The 23,450-nt window shown below is 36.8% G+C and overlaps 1 protein-coding gene across 1 annotated transcript in view; it reads right to left on the bottom strand.

Annotated features, from left to right (window-relative positions):
• Positions 1-23,450, bottom strand: part of KCNH7 (potassium voltage-gated channel subfamily H member 7) — a 209,232-nt gene that overhangs the window by 38,214 nt on the left and 147,568 nt on the right. Inside the window, exons 7-8 of the mRNA XM_071562509.1 lie at positions 9,532-9,957; positions 65-464 (exon numbers count right to left, since the gene is read on the bottom strand). Of these exons, the coding sequence (XP_071418610.1) occupies positions 65-464; positions 9,532-9,957 (826 nt within the window). The remainder of the gene's footprint in view (positions 1-64; positions 465-9,531; positions 9,958-23,450) is intronic.

Consider the following 23,450-nt stretch of genomic DNA (forward strand, 5'->3'; position numbering starts at 1 on the left):
GAATGGTAAGCCATTTGCTCAAACACTAAGAAAAAATAAGATTAAAAAAAATAAAATTACTTACAGCCAATCAGCATGACACAGATGGAAAAGATTTTCTCTGAGTTGGTGTTTGGAGACACATTTCCAAATCCTACACTTGTCAGACTGCTGAAGGTAAAATAAAGTGCTGTAACATATTTGTCCTTGATGGATGGTCCAGAGCTTGCATCACTCTTATTATAATGCTTTCCTAGTTGTTCTCCTAAAGAATCCAACCAACCAATCTTGTGAGCCAAGTAAGGTCTTTCTACGTTTCCAATGGCATACCAAATGCAAGCAAGCCAGTGTGCAATTAGTGCAAATATACACATGAGGAGCATCAGAACTGCAGCACCATATTCAGAATATCTGTCCAATTTCCGTGCTACCCTCACCAAACGCAGCAGTCTAGCTGTCTTCAGAAGACCTATTAATGTAGTTGTCTGTAAAAATAAGAAGACATTTCTCTGTTAGCAGATGCATTGTCGTGAATAGTAAGCACAAATAAACCACTGCGATTTCCATTATTTTGAGGAATCAACAAAAGAAGTAGATGAACCAGTTTCAATGTAATTAATTTCACTTTCTTTAAATGATCAAATTCATTATAAGAACAGTGAAGAAAATAAGAGATGCACATTTAAAATTAAGATATATTGAAGTTGTCACTTTCTGCTAAATATCATTTTGAATATTTTACTTGATCTGGACTCTTCCATGCACTGTAATGGACTTAAATGATCCATTACATTAATGATTTTTTTTACATGATAAATTCTGTAAGTTATTGGAACTACTCAAAATTAGTAGGCCATATAAGTAATAAGTATTTTTGAACAAGGCTGTGTGGCTATATTTGATCCTAACTTAAAAACCCTTCAAATGCTCTGTCACACATATTCGAGAAGAGAGAAGTAAGAGGGCAGAAATGTCCCAGAGTTTCTTCACCCATGGGGTGCTTGAGCACTAAACAGGCTCCCCAGGGAAGTGGTCACAGCACTAATCCTGCCATAGTTCAAGAAGCATTTGGACAATACTCTCAGACATATGGTGTGACTCTTGGGGATGGTCCTATGCAGGTCTCAGGGTTGGACTTAATGATCCTTGTGAGTCCTGTCCAACTCTGCATATTCTGTGACCTACAAATATTCTTCCTTTTTTTAATGGTAAGAACACTCTATACATGTGAAAGAAGATGAAGCCCTGTGAACAGAAAGTCATGGAAAAGTTACTGTTGCCAGACTCCAGATGAATGTTTTTTGCATCTTGCATATGTAAGAGTAGAAGCCAGTAAAAAAGTACTGTAGCATTAAAAATAATTTGGGGCAGTTATAAATCAGGAATATATTACAAATTTTTTAGTGTAAACCTGCACTATTATTCTTAGTAGCTTCTTTGAGGCTCTGATCTTTTTTAAAAGAATCTAAAGTTTATTAGTATAATTTTGAAAATATCAATTAGTAAATAATTTTTGTACTTGCTAATTCCTTGGACAACATTGTAAATAGGAACTACTCAATTTCAAAAATAACTCAGCTACCATTTTCCCTGCATTAAGTCTGAATGTGTATTAAAGTATTCAGTAAGTGCCAAGACTGAATACATTTTTAATAAGATTTTCTTACTGCCTTTTTAACATACGTGTATATTACATGGCACTTAACTGGAAAAGTTTTCCAAGCCTCACAAACCCCTCTGACAGTACTGTGTGTCACATTAAAGATTTCTTGCAACAATTACTAGGCTAGTTTTTATGTTTTATTAAATCCTTGCATGTGCCAGGTTTGTATGGGCAGTTAAATGCCTCCGTCAGATCTTGGAAGTTAAGCAGGGTCAGCCCCGGATTAGTATTTGGATGGGAGACCTCCTGGGAAATGCCGGGTGCTGTAGGTTCTAGTCCTGAGGACTTCACTGGCACCGTCCAAGCTCGCTCGGCCGTGGCAGATGAACCTCAGGACTTAAACGGTGGGGCCAGTTCTGCCCACGCTGAGCCTCACCTAAAATCCACTGCGCAGGCTGGAAGGGCACACCCACGTGGGGAGAGCCCTTCCCAAATCTTCGTTCACGAAGTTTGGCCATACATACATATACATACCAGGTTTGTGAGTAAAATCCCAAAATAAGAGCCAAAGAGTTTTTTTGTTTTTTTTTTTTTTTAACAAAATAAGAGTCTTTCTTGGCTTCATTTCTCAGTGACCAACTGAATATATTGTTCATATTTTCTGAGTAAATGAGCAAGAGGATAATGTGGGGAACACTCCTTGGTTCAATTTCACATCCCAAAGAATAATTTCAGGGGGAATTTATCATTACCAAATTAAGGTTTGTGAGCTCGAGAGTATGAAAGACCATATCCTTCAAAATGCTATTCCTTGGCTGAGATTCAGGAGCATGCAAATATAGCCCTTAGGTAATTTTTTTTTAAGGTAGATCAGGATTAATATTTATGATCCCTTAAGAAAAGCTAACATTTGTTCTTAGCAGGGTAAGATGGGTGTAGAGTTGTACATCCTGATGTCATGCAAGAGGACACATATTCATACAGTGCCCCTTAAATAGGTCAGATGGTAGACTGAGAATCCACAATATGTCAACAGTATTCCATCTCATTCTTAAGATAAGACTTGTTAACATTATGCTTCCTCTGTGTCAACTCTATGCTTAGATACTGTATCAGTGTGAGCTCTGGAGTATGTGGAAGGGGTATAGTACAAGCAAACTCTTTCTCTTCAGGGCTGAAGTCAGAATGAATGAGGCTAGATTTGCTTTTAAGCATCAAGAAACTCACCCTGAGTTTTAGTTTTCTTTATTGCAATGGTGAGGCTTTGACACTAAAATATAACTGGCAGTAGAGGTGGAAAACATGATCTGCAAGTTTTGGTGTGCCTTACATGCTGTCCACTTCTCAGCATAGAAGTAGCCTTCACATAGTAACAGTACACCTCGAAACAGTGCACCTCCCATGTCTCACTTGGCCAGAAGTTCTTGGCTTCAGAACTAAGTCTCATGCAATGTAATTTTTCTGATGTGCTGGAATACTTTGATAGGCAGAACACCCAAGGAGGCAGAGGTTCTACTCTATCAGTTACCCATCCTACTCAATCTGGTGCCAACAATTCACATCTGCAAATAGCAACCTCCCCTCCTCTCCTCTCCCCTCCCCTCTCCTCTCTTGGCCTTTCCTGGCCTTTCGTTTCCTGGACTTGCGTTTCCTTTCCTCACCTGACCTTTCCTTTACTTGACTGGCCTGTCCTCTCTTGTCCTTTTCTGTCCTCTCCTCACCTTGCCTTCCCCTTCCCCTTCCCCTTCCCCTTCCCCTTCCCCTTCCCCTTCCCCTTCCCCTTCCCCTTCCCCTTCCCCTTCCCCTTCCCCTTCCCCTTCCCCTTCCCTTTCCCCTTCCCCTTCCCCTTCCCCTTCCCCTTCCCCTTCCCTGTCACCTTCACCTTCACCTTCACCTTCACCTTCATTCACCTTGCCTTGCCTTGCCTTTTCCTTTCCTTTTCCTTTCTTTCTCTTTTCCTTCTCCTTGCCCTTTCCTTCCCTCTTGACTTTCCTATTTTTTTTTAATCCGTAGCAATATTTACTGTGAGTCAGAAGCATACAGGAATCTCATAGCTACTGAAACTATGAATCTCATGAAGATGGGTACAGGATTATTTTCCCTCACTATAATATATTCATTGCAAACAGTACTCCATTTAGCACTTAGATAAACAGCACTTGCTTAAACCGGAATTCATTGGAACATATTTAAGTACTTTCACAATCTAAAATCCCTACAATACATTGAAGTATTCTTTCTTAACAGGTAAGATTTACTAAAAAAATAAAGATCTTAAGGTAATACTCCTTTTAAATAGATTCTGCTGAAACAGGTTTTCTATTTCCTCAAATTTACTTTTTCATTGGCAAAAAAAAAAAGCAAAACTTAACAGCTTAGATATCTCCATTGCATTATTTATATATTCAAATCTGCAAATCTAACATTTTGTTAACCTGTATAGCCAATGTAGTTTTGATAATTTTTCCTCATGTAGTTATTCTGCTGTTTGGCCTTTTAAAATGCCGCTTGATTTTTCCTAGCTGTAGTATAACAGACAGGCCTGTGGTAAACATGTATTGTGGTTTTTTTCTGTTTTAACTTTAGTAATAGCACAAAAAAGAAATGCTACATTATGCCTGCAATGGTTCCTTCATGCCTACATGGTTCTCTCCATGAGCTAAGTAGAATTGTAAAATAGTTTAGATTGAAGGCGCCTGTTAAGGTCATCTAGTCCAACGCCACGGCAATGCGCAGGGACATCTTCAACTAGATCAGGTTGCTCAGAACCCCATCCAACCTGGCCTTGAATGTTTCCAGGGATGAAGCATCTACCAACTCTCTGGGCAACCTGTTCCAATGTTTCAACACTCTCATTGTAAAAGCTTTCTTTCTTATATCTAGTCTAAATCAACCCTCTTTTTCTTACAAATCATTACCCTTGTTATTTAGCAACAGACCCTGCTAAATAGTTTTTCTCCATCTCTCTTACAGGCCCTCTTTAGGTATTGGAAAGCTACAATAAGGTCTCCCTGGAGTCTCCTCCAGGCTGAACAACCCCAACTCTTTCAGTCTGTTTTCATAAGAGGATTGTTCCATCCATCTGGTCATCTCTTCCATCCCTCCCTGGTCCTACCCTAACAGGTCCATGTCTTTCCTGTGCAGAGGTCTCCGAGCCAGATGCAGTGCTTCAGATGGGTCTCACGAGGGCAGTGTTAGAGGCAGAATCACCTTCCTCAGCCTGCTGGCCATTCCTCTTTTGATGCAGTGCAGGATGCTGTTGGCCTTCTGGGCTGCAAGCACACACTGTTGGCCCATGTCCAGCTTTTTGTCAGCCAGAACCACAAAGTCCTTCTCTTCAAGGCTGTTCTCAATGAGTTTGTCTTCCAGTCTGTACTCATGTCTGGAGTTGCCCTGACCCAAGTGCAGCACCTTGCACTTGGACTTGTTGAAACTCATGAGATTCTCATGGGCCCTCTTCTCAAGTTTGTCCAAGTGCCTCTGCATGGCATCCCTTCCTTCTGTTGTGTCAACAGCACCACTCAGCTTGGTGTCATCTGCAAACTTGCTGAGGATGCACTCAATCTCACAGTCTGTGTTATTGATAAAGATATTAAACATCACGAGTACCAAGACAAAGTCCTGAAAGACAATACTCAACACCAGTCTCCACCTGGACATAGGGCTATTGACCACAACTAACTGTCTGCATCCCATCCATCCAATTCCTTATCCAAATCCTTATAATACTACAAGGGGATGCTCTTAGCTTTAATTAGTCTTCATTTTTAACGGTGAGTGTAGTTTATACTGTTAATTTCTCAAGCCCTGAAATGACCATAGCAGAGGGGTCTTTTAATGGACAAACCGATTACATCACAGTTTGAAAGAGGAGGACATTGTTTGCAGAGATCATCTTTGAGAAGTTTATTGTATCAGACTGGAATAGCAAGCTGGTATCACCTAATTAATTTGCATAAATCTTATTCTGTCTGTGCAAAAGCCATTTGCAACTCACTGACGGTCAAATCCTTCTGTCCTCTAGATTTCTGAGTTTTGGGGTTTCTTTTTCTTTTTTCATATTATCTATTATAGGTAATGTGTGAAACTGTAATGTCATCTTTTAAGTGTCTCTTTTTTAAACCCAATGACCCACTATGTGTTTGAGTAATTCAAACTGTCTTCCAATGTGCATTATTGTGCACTTGCTTAAGCTGTATTTCATTTACTATAGGGTCCTTTGCCATTTCTTGGCATTGTAAGGTCCTCAATAATTTCCTGCCTCACACATTTTGTGTTAAAACCATCATCAAATTTCTACTTTTTTCAGCCTGTTGAATATGTTCTATAGCATCAAACATAGTTAACTCTTTTTTCTCCCTTAAAAAATCTCAAATAAATACCAGAATTTGGTCTTTCAATCTATATTTCATTACTCTAACAGTCTCTCATAAGCACTGTGTCACTATTGAAGATTTTTATGCTGTATGCATGTGGATGCTGAAAATGTTAGTACACACAGCAATTAAACAAAAATATTTCAATTAACCAAAACTCCCTATTTATAGAAGTATTCTGGTGCTTCAACTGCCTTTGATAATTTGATAGAGGAATGCCAAAATAGTCCTACAAGTAACTGCTTACTCAAGCAGTAACAATTTCCTCTTTGCTTCTCAGTCAGCCACATAAATTTCCAGAGACTGTAACCTAAATGCTGCACCCTCCTGGACTGTACTCAGTCCATAGAGTTGCTAAAGCAAAGGCAGGCTTCTGTATGATCAGATAAACAATTTTCATTGTAAAATACTTGAAATTCATTGGAATATGTTTTCCATGTAGAACATCTCTTCCATGTAAAACATCTCTTCCAGAGATGTTTTTTCTGATTGATTTTCAAATATATTTTAATTTGGAAAGGGGCAAAGTACTGATTCTGTCACTGGAAATGCAGTCAGAACAATGAGGCTCAATCTCAAATCTAGAAAAGTGGGATTCTTCTTTTCATTTTTCTTTAACAGATACAGTGTGTAATGGAATGAAGATGTCAAAACTAAGAGAATAAGAGTACTTTGATTTATATATCTTCATTTTAGCCAAACCTCACATATTTTCTTGATTTATTGCTAGACCTAGAAGGCACTTATATTTTGTGAGTATGCTGGATATATACATAATCATGTATATTTTTTTCTAAGGCAGCATTTTTCCTGTTGCTAGAATTTTGAATTATATTCTTTAAAATAGTTCTGATAACTAAAATTTGTACAAACAGCAAAAGTGAAAGCTTTCATGCTTTTCTGCGTATTCCAGCTAATTGTTCTCTCTGTTCTAAATCAAAAAACCAACCAAACAAACAAAAAAACCCCCTAGAAATATGAAAACTTACTTGCAGAAAACTATTACCATTATTTGTTTGAATATTTCATTGCTATAGGTTCTAGATGAAACGAAAGAAACTCTAATTGCCTGAATATCAATCTGAATTCTTCCTGCAACTTAACTTGTTTTTGAAGTGAAAAGCTGATCATTAAAACTTGTATTATTTTAAATGCATATGTCTAAAATGTTGAGTAATCTTAAGCAGGATTCCCCTTGTACATGCACACCATGTGTGTTTTAAGGAGCTATTACAGCTATTATTTTTTAAAAATCCAGCTCAGACTCATCATCTGAGTAGAGTGATTAAAAATAAACTACTCAAAGAACAGAAAGTAAAAAGTCCATCTACTCATTATTTTTATCTTCCCAAGTATCAGGGATGCCACTTAACCTTTACCACATATACACAAAAAAAGGGGAATGATTTACTACTAGCCATAACAATTTCTGTGTTAGTCTGTTTAACCAGAAAAAATAATTTAAAATTATTTTAATTCCCTATGTTTGAAATGGAAACTTAACTGTCTAGCTCTGTTGCTCTCCCATGGTTGACAAAGTATGGCTCAAATAGAAGCCTTCAGAGAGTTGCTGCATGTGGTATTAAGATTATTATCGCCTGCCCTTTCAAGACTCTGTTTGATATCAAGGTGTTTTAAAGCTGGATGAGCACACATGGAGCTCTCTATGAGCTTATGTTGTTTAATAAAAAGACTATTCAATATAATTGTTCATAGGGGATTTTATTTGAAGAATCTCTAGATAACAAAAAAGAGCTATTTCATAAAAAAAGATAACCCTTATGACTGGAAAAAAACCCCTATTAAATGAAAAATGCTCCATTTTGACAGTTACATTTGCTTCTTCTTGCTAACCTATGAAAAAGGGATCATTGGGGAAATACTATAGTTAGCAATGTAGGAAGAAAAACTGCAATGAGCAGCAGCTTAGAAAAAGTGATTGACATATTCAATGTCATGAATGAGAGAGAGAAGCCATGATGGCATGGTGAACAGGACATAATCTATAGAGTGTCACTGCTGCTTAGGTAAACAAAGCAGTTTTCCCAGATAGTGAAACTCTTCAATTACTAGGATTTGAGGGAGTAAAGAATCAGTTTACTTATATCTGCAGTTCTGGAAAAGTCATTACATAGTCCAGTAACTTCTGTTTTAAGTTCCATGTTTTTCTACTTGAGTATTCACCTGCAAGAATGCACTTGTTTCTTAGTAATCCTTACATTATTTTATGTTAAAATTATCCCTTTAGCATGACTTTAGCAATTGACGCTTTGCTCTTAAGTACATCTGTAACAGGGGAAGTAGAAGACTAATGTTCAGGGGCAAATCCAAAGAGCACTCCATCAGTGTATTTTGGAATTGGTCCCTGTTGTAATTCTTTATGCTTCATGCTTCCAATCACTGCAAGTAATTTTTGTCAATGATAAGTGCTCAGTGATCAGAAATGGACCACACCTGAAGGGGAATGTTGTGGTCAGAGTTAGAAGTAATGCCATTATCAAAATATTTGTCTTTCACATGTCTGTGCTTTCAAAACCACAGAAAAAAATATCTGTAGAAATTCAGACCTGCCACAGACAATGAATGCAAAAGGTGATCAAATTTTCACTTAAATCTCTAAGCTTTTTAGTCACCTTCTTAATAGAAAAGTTCTCTTCTGGTAAGAGAACTATTAACATGATCCCTTTGTCCTTTATGTTACTCTTTCTCTTCTTATTGCTTTCCCTTAATAGAATTTATTTCTACTGCATGGTATTATCTACATATTTCTCTAGACTCCTCATTTACCTTTTGCTTGGTTTGCTGCTTTTTTTCCAAAAAACTGCTGCATTCTGTGCATCACAGAAAACCAAACACAATTATCTATTTGTCAGTTCACTTTTCATCAAAAAATACATTACGATTTTAGCCCTTAAATTAAATAAAATTTTTTGGAAGGAGGCAGGGCTAGGTCAGAAATCCAGAATATACCATATGCTTTATACACCTTTGGGTCATTTTGAATGCATATATTGAACACTTTCACTCTATTGAATAGATAGGATGTGGATGTAGATCATGCTTGGCAAAGTTAATCCCAACTCTTCCATATTTTTGATAAAATAGAAATCAGTCAAATCATTTTGGTAACTGGTATAGTTTGCACTTCAATCAATCTGTTTTGTGCTAAATAAACATCTGATCTAAAGATTTTGAACAGAGAAAATTTATTTTAATACTTTGGTGCAAACACAGCACTTATATGCACTATGAGCAGTTTGTATAAAGGAAGCAGCAAATCAAAGGAGCAGTTCTTATATAAAAGCATTTGAAAAAGTCTTTCATACACAATATATTTATTTCATTATTTGTAAAGACAGTATCAAATATAGTATAACTGAAAAACACTAGCTGAGTCATTCAACATTTTCTGTGTCAGTGAAAGTTATGATTTAATTTTAGTTTAACTTTTAAAGATGGGGTGGAAGTACTAAGCAGCCTGTAACTGACAAGTAAAAGATACTTTAGGATACACAGAATGTGGTGGTAAAGTAAGAATTTAAACTTTAAGATTTCATAGTCATTTAAGCTTACCTCTTCAGAGCCAGAGCCAAAAATCAGCAGGTCAAAAGGTATTGCAGCAACCATGTCAATTAGGAACCAGCCTTTGAAGTAGTGAATTGCTATTTTTGCTGGGTCACTTACCACTTCTTCATTCTGGTTTACATATGTTGTTCGGAAGTTTATTAGAATGTCAATGATAAACATAATATCCACAATTAAATCTACAACATTCAGTGGGCTGCAGGAATATCCACATGCTCTCCTCTTGCGATCCTCACTATCATTCAGAAGGAAGGCAGCAGAGTAAGGGGTGAATATGGCCGTGTATATTACCAGCAACAAAATGAGCCAGTCCCAGACGGCTTTGAAAGGACTATAGTGCAATATAGTAAACTTGTTGATGCGAGGTGTCTGGAGTTTATATTCTGGTAGAACATCAGCCCCTAAGGATAGAACCTACAATAAAAAATATACAATGTCAATAAACAGACAGTGTGTCTATTCAAGCTTTCAGTAAACTTGGAAAATACAGGACAAACTTAAAAAGTATTTCATTGTAGTTTTGAGGATTAGGCTTCAATTATTTGGTGTTTTGAGAAACTAAACTTCTGTGAAATTCATGATTTCTGCCAGGTCCAATACATTAGTTGACAATTTTTCATGGTAGGTTGATTCTTGTCCCCTGTAGCAACCATTAAGTGGCATATCTAGTCCATAAAATCTGCATAATTAAGCATGCCATCAAATTCATTTATCTATCACATGATAACCTTGCCAGCCTGTTCATAGTCAGTGAATGACTTTTCTTACAGTGATGTAGTGTTTTTCTTCCAAAGCAAATCTACTATCATTGGCTTAAATTCATTACAAAAGAGCCTACTCTCATTAGGAAATGTAGGCAACCAGAAATAAAAAAAATGTTCGAGAAAGATCTGTTAGTATCCTTGTCAGCTATCTCCAGTTTGAGTCCTGTGGTGTGGAAAACTTTCATGCATGGATGAATTTCACTGATGCTATAATTCTAGTTCAGCTGAAGGTGTGACAAGAATACCACAGAGTATTGCCTTTTGCTTCACTTCTGCTACTGTCAATGCCTAAAGCTTGTTATTATTCCTTTAGAAGTATGGATTTGTTATCTACTAGTGTTATCTAAGCTGGATTTCAATTTTATTTGGAAGGATTATGTTTGTAAGCACTGCTTAATTTGCTGGCTATGGAAGCTGAAATGTTTGCTTTGTTGCAAAGAACAAGCATAATGTGGGCACCGGATGAAACAAATTTCCTTTGGCTGCTCCTCCAGTCTGACTGAACTCTGACATGAAGGAATAAAACCTTTAAAGATAAGATAGTAAACTATATTTATGTCCTTCTTCAGTGTTTGGTGTAGTTATAAAGACTGTCAGCAATGATGTTAAGTATTGCCTTCTGTGCTGCAAGTGATCTCCAAATCCTATGGGACTCAGATCACCACTTCATTTTACACAGACCAATGAACAAGCTTCAGATGGTGACAACCTTAGTTACTACTCATTTGGGCAATAATCATATTCAAGAAATCTTATACCCTTGTTCCACCAGTTACTTCTACTTATTCCTTATTTCCATGCTAATTAAAACCAATTATATTTATAAAATCAGATATTTCAAAGGTTATTAAAATGAATAGTTCTACTCAAATGAAATGATGACTATAAGAAGAAATACCTTGTCAGCAACATTGTCTGCTTTCATTTGACCTTTTTTTTTAAAGTTAGTAGGTTGGAACTTGAGATTTCAGCTTGTTCAAGACTGAGGAAGTTCATGCTCCTCAAACATAATCTGTTACAATTATAAGGGTCAGCACACTCTTTTCTGTTAAACTTTCCAAATGCAAGTGTTTTAAAGACCCTATCCTTAATAATCTAAGTGGCACTTCTTATTCAGTCAAATTCTACTCTGAAAATGTGAGAACCCAAGGGTTAATAACAACTGGGTTTTTTTTTTGAATTGTGAAGAAAGAAAGGATTAAGCCATCCAAAAGATTATATGGTAGCTTCAAGCAGCCATTAAGCTCGGTGCTGACCTGGTGGTAGAGGCTGTTCATCAATTTTTTGTATTGTAACTAAGACTTGCACTTAACTAATGGTGCTAGCTACTTTTTTATGCATCAAACACAGCTGACAGCAAACTGAAGCATTGCTTAGTCTTTTAACCAGTCTTAATATTTTCAGACTCCCACAAGGTGAGTTGATAAGAATGTTCTCCTAGTATTTGAGAGCAGTGAGTATATGTGCCAAGGGAACTGCTATTAATAAAATTTATATCACTGTTCGCCTGCTGGATTTACAGACAATGAAGGAAATGGATTAGACAAGAACAATACAGGTTACTTCACAGGTTTCTTGCAGTTGCTTGAAAATTACAGACAGTGTGATTCACTTCAGAGTAACAAATAATGTAAATTGGACTTATTCCCCTGAAATCTGGCTCTTAGTCTCTTTTTAGTTACATTTATTTTCCTAGGTTGATTTAGACTGAGTTAGGTGAAACGGAAGAGTTAAAAAAAAAGCACCAATTGGACAAAATGATCAGTACAAAAGTGATCATAGCAGAAATGGAGTCAACTTTTTTTGTGTTAATTTCTTAGACAGGAGAGGCTGACTGATGGTTAAATTTCTGCATTACTGCATTTCTGCATTACTTACTTGCATGCAACGAGAAGTGAAAATGAACACTTGTAACTACTTTTGTTTGCTGTATCTTAAGAAAAAAGACGGGAATTTCTTTCTGAAATTAAAAAAAATCACAGTTGCATATACACCAAAAGGAGAAAGCACATTATTTAGTTTAATTTTGGAAGTTTCAATAAAGACTGGCTGAATATGAGATGAATTTGTCCTTTTGGTGTTCTGTAACCTCCTTTCAAGGCCTGGGTACTGGTGTTGCCCAATCTTGGCCATCTCGGCTTGATAGAAGACTTCAGTCTACTTATAAATCTACTTTAATATGTCAGCTTGATTGAAATAGAAATTGACAAATTCACTGTTAGTAAAAAGACAGTTTATTAACTTATCTCTTCTGGGCAGTGAAACTCTCATAGTCTGGATTGTAGAACAGGTAACTTAGGGAATGAAGCCTTTTTAAGAGTAAAGACCATGACTGGAACATAAATATTGCAGTCATGATGAGAAAGCCGTTTCCTTGCATCTTACTGTAAAGAAGACTACAATGCTAAGTCACAAAAGTCATAGTAGGTGCAATGGGTTTCTCTTAAGCAAAAATGGAGGTATTTGACCTTGATGAAATACTGTCTCACAGTGGCTTTCCTGGTGAAAATAATAATGTATTTATAACTATTGTGTCTTACAAGCAGTATTAGGTGATAAGATTCAATCTCTTTATAATGAGAACATTTCAAGGTTACATAAACTGTGCTGTATTTTGCCTTGAGTAAAGAACTCTGATAGAAAATTTAGCTCGTCCTGTGTTCCTGTTTATCCTACTCACTGTTAAAGCAGAGCTGCTGTAAGTTAGAAGACTTCATTAAAACACATTTTTCATTCTGAAAATCTTGCTTGAGGTGTTTCAGAATCACAGATAGGGTGGTGAACACCTTTTGCTCTTTTGAGGTTCATAAGCTCACTTCCTAAGATCACAAGTTCAAGGTAGCATTTGTTATAGAAGGGCTGCAATCAGATACCCAGAAAAATGTGGAGTGAGATGAAGGTAACCATCATAAATTCGCACATTTCAGACAGATGTATCTTCATGAAGTGTTTGGTAGCTTTCAGTTTCTCAAAGATAACAGTAGTTCACTGAAATTGAAAGAAGCTATATTTAAGAAGAATAAAAAAATTATTATTGGCCTGTGTTCTGTTAGGAAAGAGAAGGAAGGAAGCATATATACCAAAGTATTAGATGAGATGTTGGTATTCATCATTTTAACGTTGTGATTTATTAATACACTATTATGAATCTTTGTTTCTAGGTCTTTGGTTTTTACTGTGTGCATTTGCATTCTTTAATAAATTTAGATTGAAAATGCCTCAGGAATGCAAATCACAACGTTATAAATGATGAATACCACCACGAATTGTTAAAGAAATATTTCTGTCAAACCACTAAATGGATTTACAATATGTGTGTGTATGGCCAGACTTCGCGAACACAGATTTGGGAAGGGCTCTCCCCACGTGGGTGTGCCCTTCCAGCCTGCGCAGTGGATGTTTTAGGTGAGGCTCAGCGTGCGCAGAACTGGCCCCACCGTTTAAGTCCTGAGGTCCATTTGCCACAGCTGAGCAAGCTTGGACAGTGACAGTGAAGTCCTCGGGACTGTCACAGCACCTGGTACTAACCAGGGCTGACCTTGCTGAGCATCCGAGATCTGCTGGGATGGGATGGCAGGGAGGCATTGAACTGCCAGTGGATGGTCTCCACTGAGACTGGAACTCAGGTTCTTGGGATTCAAAGTTCAGAGTGGTCATCTTTACACCATGGGACTGCCCTATTTTCAATATGATTTTCTGGCCGTTCTAGCATTACATGAGAGCAAGTGTGGGGTAGGGTTATTATGTGATAGACCATGGCTCTTCTAGTGTCTGTAGAGGTACGTAAAGCACATGGACATGGACAACAACCAGAAAGCATGCCTGATGCAAGCACTGAACTTGTTCCATGAGCATCTTGGAATTGCATGGAATGTTACACGCAAGTAATTCAGACAACCTTGGACCTTTTTCAACTCTGCTAAGAAGTCACAATATTTCTGTGCTGTAGATTTCCAGACAGCAGATAGGTGACTAATGTACACTCACAAAAACAATATGTAACATATTCACAATCTAGATAACACCTTTCATCATGAACAGAATGACTGCACATCCAGAAAATGTGAACAAAGAGCAGTGTTTACATGTGACAAAATACCAAAAGAGGTATATGGGCCTGGGGGAAACCCAACAGTTTTAAAGTAGATGGATACTGAGTGAAAAGCAGATGTGGAAATTTGAGGAGTGCAAAGCTTAATAAATTAGCTTTTCAGAAAGGTGCTTTGCTATATCTCATGACCAAGTGTGCCTCATATGAACTGTATGTTTAAATGATGTGGTTATATTCAGTACTAAACACTGTTTTGTCACTGCTGCTTTTGCAACTGTTGAATTGAAGTGAAGTTTGCAAACAAGGTCAGCTCTTGTAAAGCACCTTTCATATTAAGAGAATTTCATAAACATTTAATAAAGTTCAGGCTATAAATATAGTCCCACATTACTTAGGGACTTTAAAATAAACATTTTTCTCACCCATAAAACATCTTGTGTAAAAGTATGGAAGATGGTACCAGTGCAAATACAACAATGAAATATTTATTTCTAAGGAATACTATATGTCTTGAAAAAATATTATTTTGCCAATATCTAGCTGGACTCAGTCCCATGCCACGTGCACAGCCCTGAGAGATGAGTGGATAATCACTCTTTTCTCTTTAAGTCAAGAAAGCTGTAGCAAATCTGCAAACACATCAGCTCCATGTATGTTGAGACACTTGAATATTATGAAGAGTGATGGAATAAACTTTAAATTTGTCATTGCATAAAGCATATTTGGCACCAAGAAATGAAATTTACATGAAAATGTAAAAAAACCCCAAGCCAGGATAATTATATTATGGACATTATTGTAGCCAGTGAAAAATAAGGGAAGGAATTTGGAAGAACATTTGACTTTTCAGATCTTCTATTCCAAATACACTTCAAAGTTGAATCAGAAAGCCAAAATCATCCATACTTGTTGCCTGAGTGTACCAGTGGAAGGTGACTACATTACTGAACTGTAAAGCATGTCCTATTTTCTCAAAGAACATAGACAAGTAGGAACATAAGAACATTCATAGTCTTCTAATTTTTATAGGTGGTTTCTATAGATTATTAGGCTAGATGAATCTTAACAACCTCTAAGTATTTTCACAAAAAATGAAAAGCTATTTAGTTTAATTTTTTTGTTCCAGTAGCATTAAGTCTGCACTGGAGCTAAACAAGTTTGTTGTTGGTGAGTAGGAAATCAAGGAAGGTAGAATCTCCTAGGTCCAAGTAAAGTGAAGTTACTATTCCAGTTTACTCCTTGATGTAGCTCATGGTGCTGAATAAACACTGCCAACCCAGGAATAAAATGCCTTCCTTTTAACTGGTAGTTCTGAACTAATTTTCAGATCTTTGTCAATAAGGCCAATAACAGTATTTGAAAGGAAAAACTTGGAAAACAAAAGAAATTACAAGCATGAATCAGGCACATAAGCTAAAGCCTGTAATAATTAACTGTTTTTGTCTTGACAATAGAATTTAGATCTGAATGACTCAAAAAATGAGACATCATTACTTCAGTTTTAAAATTATTTTAACAGATTTTGTGGAGCTCTCTTCACTTGATCTAACCTCTCCTGACTCTCTTTTCTCCTGTGTATTAGTTCTATTGAAGTTGCCAAGCTATAAGTAGCAAGTACATCTCTTCCCCTTTCCTCTCTGTTCGTACCATTACCCTAAGACCTCTACAGGCTGGACCTCCAGAAGAGATCTCTGAATCTAACAGGAACTAAAAATAGATATTACACAAGTATTAATGAAAAATATTGAAATTAAATCAACACTGTCTCTGATAGTAGGCATTACCTAATTCCCCAAAAGACTGCAATGAACATTCATATTTCAGTCACCTTGATGATTGTCTTCCTTAGGCAGACATGAACAACTAACACGATTACACCAGTATCAAAAGAAAGCTGAATTGTCTTTGACTTAGTGCACCCTCCAAACACAGCATTATATTGTTTTCATATATCAGCATTAAAAGGCAATTTTACATGTAGAAGATACTTTTGCATATCTTTCAAAGGCCAGCTATTGAGGACCATTGTCTGAATGGGAATATCAATATTTATCTTCTTGGTTTACTCTTTTGTCTTTATTAAATGTTTTAAAATTATGTAGTATGACTACTTGTATATAATACTGAATGCTAAAAAATTCTTTATGAGACAGTTTGAAGTATAACAATGAGGTTTTATAACACAGCATTTTAGTGGCGTCCATATTTTTTAAACTAGGTTTTTGTTAAAGAAAATCTGCTGCTGTGTGAAAATATTACTTGTCCTTGCCTGTCCTATATGTTTCCCATTTGGGACTTCAGAGAGAAGAGGGTATCAATTTTTCTTATTTAAACAATTAGTTTAATATTTCTTTGTTTGCAGAAACAGCACAATACATGTTTGGGGTTTGTTTTGTTTTGTTTTGTTTTTCCCTATGTCCACATATTCACCAGGGGTAATTTTAGATGAACATTGAAACAGAATTTTTCTTAATAATGGCAAAACATGAAAAAGTCAAAGCTTATCTGAGAGCATTTTAGTATTTTTTTTTTGTTCCAGATGTCAATCTGTCACTACAAGAAGCTTGTTTGAGAACATAGGACTTCCTGGGAGTGCTGAGAGCCTTACAGGACTGAAGCCATGAAGTGCCAAACTTTCATAAAGTTATCAAATAATTACACAAACCTATTCAGCATGAAAATGAAGCAGCTACATCCATAGTTCCTTCTATGATTAAAGTACTTACTGACATAACTGTCAGGAGTAAAAGAGAAAGGAAGAAAAGATCCTTATGCATACATTCATATTGAAGTTCAACCTTCACTTTAATTGTAAATATTTTTTCCCATAATAAAAAAGAAAAGGAAACTTCAGTTTTTAGAAAATCTGCATTTTGTAATTAGACACCTTAGTGTTTAAAAATGTATGAGCTGCAATTGAAACTGCTCTGGTAGGTAGGCAAAAGCTGACTTTAGAAACGTTTATCTCCCCTGTGGCTCTCCATGTTTGTGCCTACTGAGCATTTCCCACCCAACCTGGTTAACTTAAAGGAGACATTTAGTCTGCGCGTTCTGCTCAGGTTTCCCAGGTTCCTCTGTCAACACCACCTGTAGGAAGTTTGGTGCATTACCCAAACTTCTACCAAATTTGGTCAGCAATATTTTAACCCAAAAGCCATTTGGTAAGGGTAGACGGAACAGATCATGCACACATGTATGCACAATGTCATGTTAAAAATTAAATTTCATTAGCAAAAACATCCTATAAAAGCATGATCCAGATTTTTAAAGCAACCCATTAAATTCTTACTGGTTAGGCAGAGAAAAACAATCGAGTTGTGACCATGGAGAACTGAGCCTTTCCTCAGCCTGTAGTTGCATCTTATGTTTGATACTTTTTTATGATGTAAAACATATTTTGGTTTTGAAGAATTGTGATACTACCTTCATTGTGATTCTTCACTAACTACTCTTGTACTCTAACAAAATCAAAACTCTAATGAAACAGAAATAGCACAGAAACAGTGAGACAAAAGTAGCTCCATGAGAGCTCTACCTTGCCTGTGAAATGTAGCTCAAGTTTAGGAGAGAACAGAATGTTTTATTTAAGGATTTAACCAGCGTTCTGGTTCTGGCCGGGAGAGACTTAATTTTCTTCTTAGTAACTTGCACAGTGCTCTGTTTTGGATTTAGTATGAAGTAATGTTGACAACACACATATGTATTTGTTGCTAAGTGGTGCTTACCCTAAGTCATGGACTTTTCAGTTTCCCAGGCTCTGCTAAAGAGTAGGTGCACAAAAAGCTGGGAGGGACCATGGCCAGGACAGCTGACGCAATCTGGCCAAAGGGAGGATCCATAGCATAGAATGTCATGCCCAGTACATAAAATGGGGTGAGCTACTGGAAAGGGGGAGTGGTCACAGCTCAGGAACAGGCTTGGCATCAGTCAGCAAGCAATTGAAGTGCACATCACCCATTTTTCTTGGGTCTTCTCTCTCTCTCTCTTTCAATTTCTCACTCTCTCCCCCTCCTGCTCCCTTAATTAATGCTAATAGCACTATTATTATTACTAATATATTATTTTACTTTGTTTCTTATCTTGACCTATGGGCTTTACTTTTTTTTCACCTGATTCTGCATGCCATCCAGCTGAGCAGACAGGAAGGACCTGCGCGAGCTGCTCCATGACACTTATAGTTGCCAGCTGGGGTTAAACTGTGACAACCAGGGAGATACCGGAATCTTTTATATGCTATTGAAGGCATCAAAAGCTCAATCTAGTGGAAAAAAATGCCTAGAAGAGAAGTCTGAAAGCTTTAATGTTTTTAATGGTCATAATTGCCCTTCTCTATCGATCTCATCATGAGTTCCAAGTTGAGCAGCATCATCCATGACAGGTAGCAGATAAGAAGGACTTTCTTTTAGCTTCTTAATTTTTAGGGTATTCAGAATTCTTCAAACAACCTGCTATGCTGACTGGAGTTATTGGCCTTTGCTATTGCTTACTATTTCTACTACTACAAAAAAAATCTTAAATCCTATCAAACCCTAACCAGAAAATATTTTCCTCACCTGCCAATACATCAAAACAAACCAATCCACATACTTCTCTCTTCCCTGCCTGCCCCAGTCAAAAGAAGACAGCCTTGCTGCTGTTTTTCTTTAAAATGTTTGAGGCCATGGTAAGTGTTAGACTGTAATTACTTTATTTATAATCATCACCATACTACCTGTGACTTGCAGGAACTTTCTGTTCTTTGAAATTTAGTTTATTCATTAACTTCGTTCATGAGTGATGTGTGGGAATATACATATTTCCTTGAAAAAGTTCATCTTTCAAATTACCCACGGTTTCTCAGTTCTTGTATTAAGCTAATATTACATAAAAAGGGAAAAGAATATTAAATTGTTAGCTGAACATACTTGCCTTTTTTGTCTGATGAAAATGACTCAATAGGCATGAATATATAATTTCAGGTAAAGGTTAAACATTGGTTGTTCAGATTTTGTACTTAAGTCGAACACTGGTGTGGACATGTGAGGTGCCTGGCACTAGAACTGAGTTCAGAATGCAGACCATTTGAGGGTAAGGGTGCTTAGACAGGGATGAAGCGAGTCCTGAATCTGAGTCCATGTTGCCCAGGGTTATTTTTGTGGATTTTTAAACAGATGGTCATTTATGTAAATAAGTAACAGTCAAAATACTGTGGAACTACAACCCAGGACTGTCTCTTTTAAATGATCGTCCTAACTGTTAGCTACACCTGCAAAGTTCTCAAAAAAGGACAGCTCTTCTGACCCATGAGATCCACAGCTTTCTGCCCTCTTCCCTTCCTCTTTCCACACACCAGCTGCTATTGCTATCGCTGCATGATTTTCACTGGGAAAACATATGCTTGTGCTGACCCAAACTCCTTCCTGAGTTAACATGGTAACCACTGGACTCTGATCTAACTTTGAAGTTGTGCTGTTTTGCATAGGAGACTGGGCCAGGTGGCCTCTAGAGGTCTCTTTCACATTATAATTTTGAATGGTTCTGTTACATGAAAGAGGGACTATGACTTCTTTCATAGCTGTTTTAAGGCAACTGGAACTACATGTGTGAAAGGGATTATTTCAGACTGTGCAAATCAAATGAATCAGAGGATTGTCACAGTTCTCTGGATCTCAGTGGTGCTTGGCTTCTTGCAGTTCATGGTGAGACTGTTCTGGTGGCTGTAAAAACTGTTGGCTTCAGCAGAGTAACCTACCTAGTTTAGAAACTTCCAAGGTCAATCCACCATGAAATGGGAGTTTGGGAGTTTATAGCTCTAGTCTAGAGAAAAGAGGCTGGCCTAAACACTGCCAACACCTTGGTTTCAATCAGCTTTATTTGCTTTGTAAGGCACTAGTTCTTCTACTCTCAAGATATTCAACAAATTCATTTGCAGAACAAAGCGCACTGCAGTCCGAAAGCCTGTCTGCCTATATTTTGCCACTTATTAGCATCACAAGAAGAATGTTGCTTCAGGAAATGATGTAGTATTAACAGAAGTTGTATGTTCCATTCTGTGTTAGCATCAAGGCAGTAACAATGAAGAGATCATACAAAACATTGATCACTCAAAAGTGTAATTCTTGGAAGATACCGGATACTTTTTCCCAACTCAGCAAAATCTGGTAATCCCCTTTTCAGAAGAGTAGATCTTGGGGAAGGACATGGACTAATTAAGGATGTATTAGGGTTACATGATTGAAAGCAGCTGGGCTTCTGACTGCTCCATTTCTACCATATGTTGCAAAATCTTCTCAAAACACTGCAGCAGTTCAGATGTACTGCAGCCTATTCAGCTGTCTCAAAAAGAAGAGGCTGTACTCTAAGGAAGGAATATTTTGTCTTTCACAATTGTTGTGAACCTTATTTTTATTACTTGGTGCAATGGCAAGCAATTAAAATGAAAATACTATGCTTTTTTCTGGAACAGACCAAAAGAGTGGGCGCTATTTTCTGCTTCCAAGCCCTTTGTACAGCTACTTGCTCTGGTGCAAGGTACTACTCTCCAGTTTTGGTGACACCTTTGCACAGGTTTAATTGCTGTGCTGTGACTGGGGTATTTTTATTAGTTGTTACCTTGATTTCCCTGCTTTTCTTCTTTTCATACACAGTGTGTCACACCTCATGAATGACAAGGAAATTACACACATTCATACTATTTCTATAATTACATTTATAGTGATTATAAAGCCTAATTATATAATGACAATAAAAGCTGAAGTTTTATTGCATTAGGGTGCTAAGTATCATTGTAAAGAAAGGGAATAATTCCTGTATAAACTATGTCAATTGACAAATAATAGGCAAAAGAAGATTCTCACTTCAGAGGAAATTTAAACATTCCATACAGTAATGAGGAAATGTTGGTTTTGCTTACACTCCAATTTAATTATTATATACATGCCTTTCTGTGTAAGTGGAAGGTATCAAAATTGTTTTCCCTGTACTCCAAATTCTCTCCTTTATGTCAGCTTGCATTCCAAAATGAACAGCCTTTAAGTGTTGTGTGTATGTGAGTTATTGCATGATGTAAACAGTGCAGTATGTCAGCTGAACCAGACAGCTGAAAATGTATAGATCAATAACTTAGTTTATTTTTAGGTGTTATATTGCCCTTCTCTGTTTTAGATGCTGGTAGGCTTCCTGTAGTCTGAAAACCTGAAGGTCAGTTTGAAGTCATGATCATATAATAGTTCTTTTTATATCAACAGCTTTATTTGCCTTGTGGGGATATTGTTACTTATTTCTTAATCTTTTTGGGAACTGAATAGAATCTGGCCATATTACAAAATCATGCAGAGAAAATACAAGGTCTATCGCTTCATACATGGCTCCCCTCTCCCTTCACTGGCAGCTCTATTTTCAGAAGATTTGTGGCTGTTCAGCATGTCTGCAAATCAGATCACAATTTTCTCTGTATCCTGTCCAGGTATATATTTATAATTTTTTCAGCCCTATGACCAGTTTGGGTATATATGTTTCCTAAAGGTGAGTAGATAATGAAACTGTCTTGAACAAGAAGTTTAAATATCAGAGAGTTTTACCAGTTATTTAAACAAATCATAAAACCTGATACATATTGGGTTTTCTAACCACATGTTGCAACGCATCAGATAGATGACTTTCAAGGGGATGAATAATCTCTGAACATTAGTGGTCAAGAGCAACAAAACAGTTTTTCTTCAATAACACAATAAAGAGTTCAGTATTTTACCCTTTTATTAACTACGACAGTTATTGTTTGTTGACAGTGTTAGGTTATGGGTATTCAGGAATTCCCTCTTTTCTTTAAAAAAAAAAGCATAGAAACAAAAATATGTTTCAAACAAAAATAAAATATATTAAAATAAAAAAAATAAAATATATTCAAACAAAAGGCAAAACTGGTTACTGCTTTGCCTTTCTACACTGCAGTTTTAAGGCTGGAAGTCCCCTTTACAAATTCATAAAAAATGTTAAGGGACAGATGTCAAATTATTGCCCTACTGCTTTCTTTAATAAAAGTCTAGTTTTTGTGCCTCTAGGAAGACTTGTCTCTTTCTAACAATCAGTGTCAGGACCCCAACTGAACATGTCAATGCCAAAGAATGCAGAAACTCAGCTGTACCCCTGAACAGACTGTCAAAACCCAAAAAGAATAATGGAAAAAAGTAAGTTGAGACTTTTCTAGAAGAGAGTGACCTTAGCACATCAGGAAATTACAATGAGAAACATTAAAACCTCCAAATTTTTAGTAAAGTGGAATGGAAATGTAAATTTAATTTAAAGACAAATGAATGAGTTAGAATATAACGATGCCAATTTATCAATAAGTGCTATCTGGAAGCTACTGCTGGGCTATTTCTCTCAGTAAAAATCAATGCCAGAAGATGTTATGCTACTCCGCATTACATAAGGTGTTTTGATCAGTGAAACCCCAGGTGAAAAACCAGGCAAAGGGACCCTGGCAAAGTGATCAGGGAATTTGCTTTTTCAGACCATCGCATGTGCAGCACTTCATTGCAAGCCGTATCTTAAGGCAATTTTCATCTCTACTTAATGCCCTTAACACATCTGTTAAGTAGTACCACCATATTGGAGGGTTTTTTGCAGGAGAATTTATAACTTATCTCTTCCATCCCACATATTCTGTTCCTTCTGAAATTAATTTCGTAACTTTATTCTCTTGTCTACTACTAACTTATTCAACTAAAATCTTTCTACTTAAATAATTCACTCCTATTTCAATGCTTTTTTAAAGTGCATAACTTCCTCTAAACACAGTGGCTGTTGTTCTTTTATTTACTTTATTCATTACTCTTCCTCTACCCTCTGAAGGTAGCTATGCATCATCCCTTCCTTTTACACTTTTTTCATAACCAGAATTACCTCTTCAGCTTGTAGATGTGATAGAAGTGAAATAGCTGTTATCTCTGCAAACAACTTGTTGCACCCTGTAACACTGATACTTGGTTTGATATTGATGCATGAGAGAGAATCCAGAGTGCAGCGATCTGAGAGGGAAGCTCACTGATACCTTGGTCTGGTGCATACCAGGGGCCATGTCTCTATTTTGAGTTGCACAGTGAGGAGCCACA

This window comes from Pithys albifrons, chromosome 8 (assembly GCF_047495875.1).
Source record: "Pithys albifrons albifrons isolate INPA30051 chromosome 8, PitAlb_v1, whole genome shotgun sequence".
Taxonomy (NCBI): domain Eukaryota; kingdom Metazoa; phylum Chordata; class Aves; order Passeriformes; family Thamnophilidae; genus Pithys; species Pithys albifrons.